The 9,778-nt window shown below is 46.1% G+C and overlaps 1 protein-coding gene across 1 annotated transcript; it reads right to left on the bottom strand.

Annotated features, from left to right (window-relative positions):
- Window positions 1-2,805: 2,805 nt before the first annotated feature.
- On the bottom strand, window positions 2,806-5,954 carry LOC119310698. Its single transcript, XM_037586357.1, has 2 exons — window positions 5,873-5,954; window positions 2,806-4,119 (listed from the first exon to the last, which is right to left on the bottom strand). Exon 2 carries the CDS (start codon window positions 4,078-4,080, stop codon window positions 2,974-2,976), a length of 1,107 nt encoding a protein of 368 aa, XP_037442254.1. The 5' UTR covers window positions 4,081-4,119; window positions 5,873-5,954; the 3' UTR covers window positions 2,806-2,973.
- Between the last annotated feature and the right edge of the window lie 3,824 nt (window positions 5,955-9,778).

Raw genomic sequence — 9,778 nt, 5'->3', positions numbered from 1 at the left:
TACATTCGGTACTTGATCGGTCGGTTTGTGAAGACGTACGACTACATCAACTGCGTTGTGCTAACGCTTCCGCTTTCGGTCTATGAGGGTACGTGGACAACACTCTCCCCTCTCGTTGCTATGCATCACCATGATCTTGCGTGTGCGTAGGAATTTTTTTGAAATTACTATGTTCCCCAACAGTGGTACCAGAGCCAGGTTTTATTTGTAGATGTTATATGCACGAGTAGAACACAAGTGAGTTGTGGGCGATACAAGTCATACTACTTACCAGCATGTCATACTTTGGTTCGGCGGTACTGTTGGATGAAGCGGCCTGGACCAACATTACGCGTACGCTTACGCGAGACTGGTTCTACCGATGTGCTTTGCACATAGGTGGCTGGAGGGTGTGTGTTTCTCCAACTTTAGTTGAACCGAGTGTGGCTACGCCCGGTCCTTGAGAAGGTTAAAACATCACTAACTTGACGAACTATCGTTGTGGTTTTGATGCGTAGGTAAGAACGGTTCTTGCTCAGCCCGTAGCAGCCATGTAAAACTTGCAACAACAAAGTAGAGGACGTCTAACTTGTTTTTGCAGGGCATGTTGTGATGTGATATGGTCAAGACATGATGCTAAATTTTATTGTATGAGATGATCATGTTTTGTAACAAAGTTCAGAGCAACTGGCAGGAGCCATATGGTTGTCGCTTTATTGTATGCAATGCAATCGCCCTGTAATTGCCTTACTTTATCACTAAGCGGTAGCGATAGTCGTAGAAGCAATAGGTGGCGAAGTGACAACGATGCTACGATGAAGATCAAGGTGTCGCGCCGGTGATGATGGTGATCATGACGGTGCTTCGGAGATGGTGATCACAAGCACAAGCTGATGATGGCCATATCATATCACTTATATTGATTGCATGTGATGTTTATCCTTTATATTTTGCTTTGATTGACGATAGCATTACAAGATGATCTCTCACTAAATTTCAAGGTATAAGTGTTCTCCCTGAGTATGCCCCGTTGCGAAAGTTCTTCGTGCTAAGACACCACATGATGATCGGGTGTGATAGGCTCTACGTTCAAATACAACGGGTGCAAAATAGTTGCACACGCGGAATACTTAGGTTAAACTTGACGAGCCTAGCATATACAGATATGGCCTCGGAACACTGAGACCGAAAGGTCGAGCGTGAATCATATAGTAGATATGATCAACATAATGATGTTCACCATTGAAAACTACTCCATCTCACATGATGATCGGACATGGTTTAGTTGATTTGGATCACGTGATCACTTAGATGATTAGAGGGATGTCTATTAAATTGGCTCTAAATCACTCTCACTTTCATGTCTCGCTCTCGCTTTTTGCGCCATGGGCGCAACGGGTCATCTAGTAAGAAGAAGAGATGCTGGGACATCTCTCTTGCTGCAAAAAGAGCAGCGCGGATTCCCCGTCCAATTTCTCCTGCTCATAGCATCCCTGGTCAACACGGCATATTGAAAAAGTTGCCAAAGGAAGATATGGATTTTAGAAGAAATTTTAGCTTTCCAAATCCACTTAAAACCACAACCCGTGATATTTCTCTCTATGTGTTCATACATCAACTTAGTAGTAAAAGTCTGCTTGGGGCCCAAAGCCTAAACAATCTTATCAGGATCAGAGGTAATATCAAGCCCAACAATAAAAGACCACATCTGCAGTCTAGCAATATTACCAGAACCAAGAAGCACATCCCTACCAGCCATATAGCACTCTTTTACTTTCATAATAGCCTTCCAAATAGGGGAATCAGAGAATCTGCTTTTGACCGTGGCCACAGAATCTCTCTGAAGACATTTCGCTTTAACTATATCTTGCCAAAAACCATCTTGAGTATCAAGTTTCCACCACCACTTGTTAAGTACACTGATATTTTGTTTCTGGAGGTCCTTGACTATTTCATTGATCTATCACACTTGTCTCTGTTTCACGTATGCCGTCCTTCTACTTATATCTTTTTATTGAGGAAGACTAGGCTCATTCCAAATCCTATAGGTGTCTTGTATGATATTGCACTCAGCAAGAGGCCCTGCGCATGTAAATTGTCTACAGAATGAAGACTATAGTGTCCTGGGATTCCTGTAAATTATCACTCTGGGCATATAAATTATGTGAACACTGTATTATCGCTCCAGAACCAACAGCCCATACACGTATAGTAGAGGGTATTAATTAGCTAAAGCAGGCAATGAACAAAAAACAGTTCTATAAAATTCCGCTACATGCACGCTGAACAATGTATAGATACTACAAAATGCTAAACAAGAACGATCAGAGTCAAGGACCAAAGTTACCACCAGACGGATTCATAGCGGCGGCCTCATAACACGATGAAAAGAAGAACCAGTGAAATAAACTCACCAAAAAACAAGCGCATCAAAGCAGGATAATTAATACTCACTCGGTCCAGGTTTATTGAGCCCCCTGTGGCCTGTACTATAGTGTCAAACTTTGAGCATAAATAGTTAATTAACAAAATATAAACTAGTTTAAGTCACAAAATCATATGGTGGGAATACTCTTCGAAGCAGCGAGCATACCCAAACAGTTCACTGCCACAAAGAATCGCGGGTGTGGTCTGCTGGGGCCAAGGCGGGCGCGCATTCTACACTCGAGATAAAGGTAGGAGAAAGGACGGAGAAATCCTCAAGATGAAGTTTTACTAGTTGACTCAAGCGCAGAGGTAAAAAAACTAAAAATATATGCTAGAATTTAAGCAGATAGCATGACCAATAATTTTAATTTATAATTTTTTACCAAAAACAATATTCCATAAAGAAAGATGCACCATGATGCTTTCATTTCTTCTTGCAGCCATCAATTGCCTATTTGACTATTTCAACCATGGAGATAAAAGCTAAGCAAATATATTCATTCACATCTGATGAGAAAAACCATGGAAGGATCAATCCAATAACAGTGACACATAGATAAGTTTTCCTCAGAGCACGCAGTGGATTCTATTGTCCTCCAAACTGTAACATTCAGACTTGTGCTTGATGATCTGGAAACCATTGACATCGCGCACCACCTCCACACCGGTCAAGATGGTAAGCTCATCGACCGCACCATCAAGTGGTGCGCACGAGGTGTGCCTCAAGAGATTCCGAAAGCTGGTGGCGATGCAGAACTTACCTGAGCCCATGTTTAGCAGGTGCCTCTGCCGTGGCAAGCACTCATCCGGCAGGCGGCTGAGATAGCTCCAGGAGTGCCGCACCACCGGTTGCCTGGAGGAATCGAAGTCAAAAGCACGCAGGCAATGGTTGGGGTTGCCAATGGCATCGTCGAGGCCAAACCAGAGGCCAAACTCAGGGACATACTCTGCCGCACCATGGACGGGCAGCACCCAGCTGCCAGCCTGTCTCCACTCGCGGGTTACCGTGTCAAAGAAGGCGCAGGCTCCGGCATCCACGGATGAGGCACATATTGTGGTGGCATCCAACACGACCGCTGCAGAGGGAGCACAAACTTTGCTGTTGCCGCCAGGCAGGCACTGCGGAAACAATGGCGGGCAGGGCAGAGGTCGCCAGTACCAAGGCGGTTTGCTCAGATCAGTTGTCCTGGTATATTTCAAGACCTCAAACAAGCCACCGTCCTCTCCTTTGCCTATGACATACAGCTCGTGGTATTCTTGGCCATAGCCCCGCCGAGTGATGGACAGGGAGAATGAGTCGCTCTGCTTACAGAAGTTGGCTTGGGGCATGCCAAAGACAAAGTCCGTGCTAGTGTCGTACATCATCGTGTGGACGTTAGGGCTGACGAACATGACAGAGCCCTCCCCCTGCCCTTTCAGCAGGGAGAAGAAATGTCTGGCCGTTAAGTCGGCCATGTTAGGCAGTGATGAGAAGTTGATGTTCGTCTTGGGCAGACGCTGCTTGGGGCTCCCTTTCAACATGGTGGATAACCATCCCTTCTTATTGGCTTCTGCTTTTTGGGCAGCTTCTGTTGAAGGGTAGAAGAGATGCTCCATGAGGTTGATACGGCGCAGGGAATAAACTCCCTTGGGGTAATTGTGTACTATCATATTCGCAAACTGACGATTCATCATCCTCGAGAATTTAACACACCCAGTAGTTGAATATCGTGGCTATCAAAAGGAAAAAGTTAGTACAGTAGCATTAACACTTGTCGAAAACTAAAATATCAGGATTACTCTAAATAGAAAGATCAAAGGGTCTGTCTAGTTACTGCAAATCTAAGTGACTCAATCAACATAAAAAGGAAAAGCAAAAGAAAAAGGAAAATACCTGCATGAATCTCCGAGTAAAATCAATGACACAGGACTTACACTTTGATGTGCAATACTTAGGGCACATCTAGACGTGCTCTAGCAAAACCGAAGATCAAGGGTGTGTTTGGTTGAAGAATGTGAGCAATACATATAAATTTTGTCAAATTATATGTCCATCTAGTATCATATTTTATCTTTTGTAGCTAACTAACATTTTCGTGCTACTTCTCTCTTCCAGAACAAAGATAAAAGGGGGAAATATATCAATGTGCCTATTGCTAACTTTGATTAGATGGAGTTCATATTTCAGGATAAGCATGCTACCGGAGAGTTCACGGTCCTTCAAACACCCTATGACCGTGTTCATGCCCGTGATAAGGATTTTATTGGTGATACCGAGAAGAATGTGAGTGATGTTAAGGTTGATCCTGCAACACATGATGATTCAGATTGTGTTCCTGACGACACCACTAATGAATGCTCATCTTCGAAGCGTCCTAGAGGTGACAAACGTGATAAAGGTAAGTGGGTGAAGTGTGGTGAGAGTGCAGCTCAAGACATGACGCGGTCTCTGCGTGATATGTCGGATACTATGCGTTACACGCACGTACCAACCCGAATGAGAATTTATTCAAAATAATTGATGACATTGAAGAGTACCCTCTCTTCATCCGACTTGCGCTACAGACATCTGCGGCCACCAATGAACAAGTGGCTTCCATGTTGAAGGGGAGACTGATGGCTGCTATTCAAGAGTTTGTGCGGTGCTGGATCGGTGATAACTTTCCTGAATACGTTCCCGTTGCTCCTGCTGTGTGATTCATTTCACTGCAAACTTTCAGGATTATTTTGTATGTCTTCCGGCATCGTCTCCTAGGGAGATAATGACCGTGCCTCCTCATGCAGGCATGTAACGATGTCACAGAGTTATTCATTCCTGAACAATAAGCTTTTTACTCAGATTCTTTATCAGTCAGTGTGTTAAATTAATCATCATAAAGCTGCGCTGAATTTTTGCATGACTATTTACAACTTGATCTGCTTATAGCTATTTCTCTGTTTCACTGGTTTTTCAAGGTATTGCAATGATGATGCACTTGTTATAAGCTACTCCCTCGGTCCCAAAATTCTTGTCTTAAATTTGTCTAGATACAGATGTATCTGATACTAAAATGTGACTTGATACATCCGTATTTAACAAATCTAAAACAAGGATTTTGGGATATTTGGATCCTATCAAGACGAGCTAGCTTGCCCTCGACACAGGCAAACGGCTAGATGCTGGCTCTTGCCAGCAACGACACTGAACCAAACGGGCAGCTAAGGCAAAGATAGCCCAGCCGAGCTAAGCTAGCTCAGCTATAGGCAAGCTGGGCAATAATCAAACGCACCCCAATGGTTTGGCGAGAAGGACAAGAATCGAAAGCTCATACCTGCACCACCAAAATCTAATGTAATTTTGTGTGCCACCCGTTCAAATTTCGCATCTAGGACCGTCGTCGGTACGAGAACTAATCCTACAAGCGTTTCCCTGTGGTAGGAGCTGTGAGCCACGGGCGCAGATCGCATACAGAGGAAAGGTTAGGCTGGGAGAGGTTCGGATGAATACCTGAAGCTGGCGCCCGGATCTGACAAGCCGGCGCCTGGAAAGTGGGGTAGAAAGGCGGCGGAGGAGGGGAGGGGAGGCGAGGCGAGATTTCAAAGGGACCTAGATTGTTCTCGTGGCCGAAGCTTTCTTAAGGCCGCGAATAACTGCCAAACTTCAGCTCCGGAGGTGGGATCGGTCGAACGGTCGTTCCCCACGGGAGATCGATCGATCGGTCGAACGATTTTAGTTCTCTTTTTTTCCAGAAAATTATTACGATTTTAGTTTCTTTTAGTTTTATTACGATTTTAGAGCATCCACACCTGTGCGCCTCAAACCGGCCTCATACGCGCGGGCGGGCCCCGGTCATGATTTTTTAACCCAGATTGCTCGTTAAATCGGCCTCAAATGTCCGGACTGACCGGCACCCCTCATATCAAGACCAAATATGAGACGGATATGGGGCGCCCGCCACGTCAGACCCGACAGCACAACCTCATCTCCAATTGCATCAAATCCACCAAACCCTTCCTCCTCCCCCCGTCGCTCTCCAAGCTTTCCCACGGCCGAGCCCTCGCCATCCTCCACCCTTGCTCCCCATCCTCACCACCTGTCCCGTCCCTGACCGTCGCGACGGAGACACAGTCCGCCTCGTCCGTCGGTGTCTCTTCGTCGGCTCCGTCTTGCAAGGTGGAGAACGTGGCTGAAAAGTTGCAGCGACGCCGACAGCGAGAGAGAGAGAGAGGCGGCGGCGACGGAGGGAGATTTAGACATGGTGGAGCAACTGTCTCCTCCACCGCGCCCGGACCCCCGCAATCTTCCATCCAAGTGCCGATGTGAATTACGATGTCCGACCCTGTTGGGACAGAGGAGGATTCAACGACATGCTGAGCCATTCCGGAGAGCTTTCCGCCGACGCAGATGCCGGCGGTCAACGTATGTGACTCGCCCAACTCGTTCGGGCGTGGATGAGCATGGGCAACGGCTCCGCCCGGGCTATCCTCAACATGTTCGACGGAATGACAGAAGAAGAGTCAGGGCGTTTTCTTTACTCCTGTTCGATCAAATTGTTGCATAGATCACTAGTTCATTTGGCACATGATGAATGCTTGCAAACCATGATCGTGTAGGAGGCGTTCTTGTCGAACATGATCAATGACAATGAAGATTCGACCATAATGAAGTATGAATTGGAGGGAACCACCGCATTTGAAGTTGGTGCAACATTCGATCCCAATCCGAGCAGGAAGAAGAAGACCAAGACGACAAAGGCAAGAGATCGGCATTCTCAAGATTTGAGGACATCTTGTTGGTCAAAGCTTGATTGACCACAACAATGGATCCAATATGCAGCACAGAGCAAAAGAGGAACACACATTGGGAGAAGATTTGGAATGAGTATCACGAACAAAAGAAGTATGTGGAGTCGCATCATATCATAACACCCGCAATGTGGCATCTCTCCAACATCGATGGGGGTTCATTCAAGGGGAAGTGAACAAGTACGTCGGCTACTACTCACAAGTGATCAAACGCCCTCAAAGTGGGATGGGAGTGGCAACTCACGTAAGCTCAATTTCTTCATCTTGTCGTCATTTGCATTCTCGTGCTCATACATATGTTGTTTGCTAGACGATGACGGCGGCCACTTTGTATCACAAGGTGGAGAAGAAGCCATTTGCTTTTAGCCATTGTTGGATCATATTGAATGGCAAGCCGAAGTGGAATCAAGTTGTGGCCGATCTCAAGTCCGACAAGAAGAGGAACGATGGCCACTAGTAGAAAACAGGGCTTGGGTTTTTGCCAGATCAGAGCAACAGTCTCGGTCGTGTTATGAATCGGGACTAATGGGAGCATCGGTCCCGGTTTGGGCGGCCAAGACGCCGACCGGGCCTCGGCAGGCACCAGTCCCGGTTCGGCTGGGACCTTTAGTCCCGGTTCCAGACACCAACCGGGACTAAAGGGCCTCACTCCTGGCAAAACTCCTTTAGTCCCGGTTGGTGTCTGGAACTGGGACTAAAGGTCAGTCTTTAGTCCCGGTTCTGGACACCATCCGGGACTAAAAAGATGCATATACGTATGCTCGCCCCTGCCCGCTCACTCCTCTGTTTTTTGGCCGGCCGGTGTGTGGGAGGTGTATGCTACTCTATTCTCACCTCCTATGCACATGAGGTGTTCGATGAAATACCTAAGCCACACTTAAGCTTTCTCCTCTCCAAGCTCGACCTCCAAGCCGCATTTTGCCCAAGATTTGTCTAGGTTTGGTGTGAACCAACTATCCAAGTGTTCTAAAAGGTTAGCAACTTCATTAATTCATCTCTCACTGCTAGTTTAGCTCATTTCAAATGCTCTAGAAGTAAAGTGGTGTGTGGGTTTTGTTGGGAAACGTAGCATGGAAAACAAAAAAATTATGCGCTCACGCAAAGATCTATCCATGGAGATGCATAGCAACGAGGGGGAGAGTGTGTCTATGTACCCTTGTAGACTGAAAGCGGAAGCGTTTGACAACATGGTTGATGTAGTCGAACTTCTTCTAGCTCCGACCTTGATCAAGCACCAAACATACGACATCTCCGAGTTCTGCACATGTTCAGCTCGGTGACGTCCCTCACCTTCTTGATCCAGCAAGGTGTCGAGGTAGTAGATGAGTTCCGTCAGCATGATGGCATGGTGACGGTGATGGTGAAGTGATTCTCACAAGGCTTCGCCTAAGCATCGCGGAACTATGATCGGGGGTGTAAACTGTGGAGGGGGGCGCCGCACACGGCTAACAATTGATGTTGTGTGTTCTAGGCGCCCCCCTCCCACATATATATGAAGGAAATATGCCCTAGAAACAATAATAAAGTTATTATTTATTTCCTTATATCATGATAAATGTTTACTATTCATGCTAGAATTGTATTAACCGGAAACATAATACATGTGTGAATACATAGACAAACATAGTGTCACCAGTATGCCTCCACTTGACTAGCTCGTTGATCAAAGATGGTTGTGTTTCCTAGCCATGGACATGAGTTGTCATTTGATTAACGGGATCACATCATTAGGAGAATGGTGTGATTGACTTGACCCATTCCGTTAGCTTAGCACTTGATCGTTTAGTATGTTGCTATTGCTTTCTTCATGACTTATACATGTTCCTATGACTATGAGATTATGCAACTCCCGTTTACCGGAGGAACACTTTGTGTGCTACCAAATGTCACAATGTAAAATGGGTGATTATAAAGGAGCTCTACAGGTGTCTCTGAAGGTACATGTTGAGTTGGCGTATTTCGAGATTAGGATTTGTCACTCCGATTGTCGGAGAGGTATCTCTGGGCCCACTCGGTAATGCACATCACTATAAGCCTTGCAAGCAATGTATCTAATGAGTTAGTTGCAGGATGATGCATTACATAACGAGTAAAGAGACTTGCCGGTAACGAGATTGAACTAGGTATTGAGATACCAACGATCGAATCTCGGGCAAGTAACATACCGATGACAAAGGGAACAATGTATGTTGTTATGCGGTCTGACCGATAAAGATCTTCGTAGAATATGTAGGAGCCAATATGAGCATCCAGGTTCCGCTATTGGTTATTGACCGAAGACGTGTCTCGGTCATGTCTACATAGTTCTCGAACCCGTAGGGTCCGCACGCTTAAAGTTCGATGACGATCGGTATTATGAGTTTTTGTATTTTGATGTACTGAAGGTAGTTCGGAGTCCCAGATATGATCATGGACATGACGAGGAGTCTCGAAATGGTCGAGACGTAAAGATTGATATATTGGATGACTATGTTCGGACACCGGAATGGTTTTGGGTGGTTTCAGGCATATACCAGAGTACCGGGGGATTACCGGAACCCCCTGGGGGGGGTTAATGGGCCTCATGGGCCCTAAGTGGAGAAGAGGAGGGGCGGCCAGGGCAGGCCGC

This window comes from Triticum dicoccoides, chromosome 5B, assembly GCF_002162155.2.
Source record: "Triticum dicoccoides isolate Atlit2015 ecotype Zavitan chromosome 5B, WEW_v2.0, whole genome shotgun sequence".
Taxonomy (NCBI): Eukaryota; Viridiplantae; Streptophyta; class Magnoliopsida; order Poales; family Poaceae; genus Triticum; species Triticum dicoccoides.
This window is presented reverse-complemented; position numbering and strand designations above follow the sequence as displayed.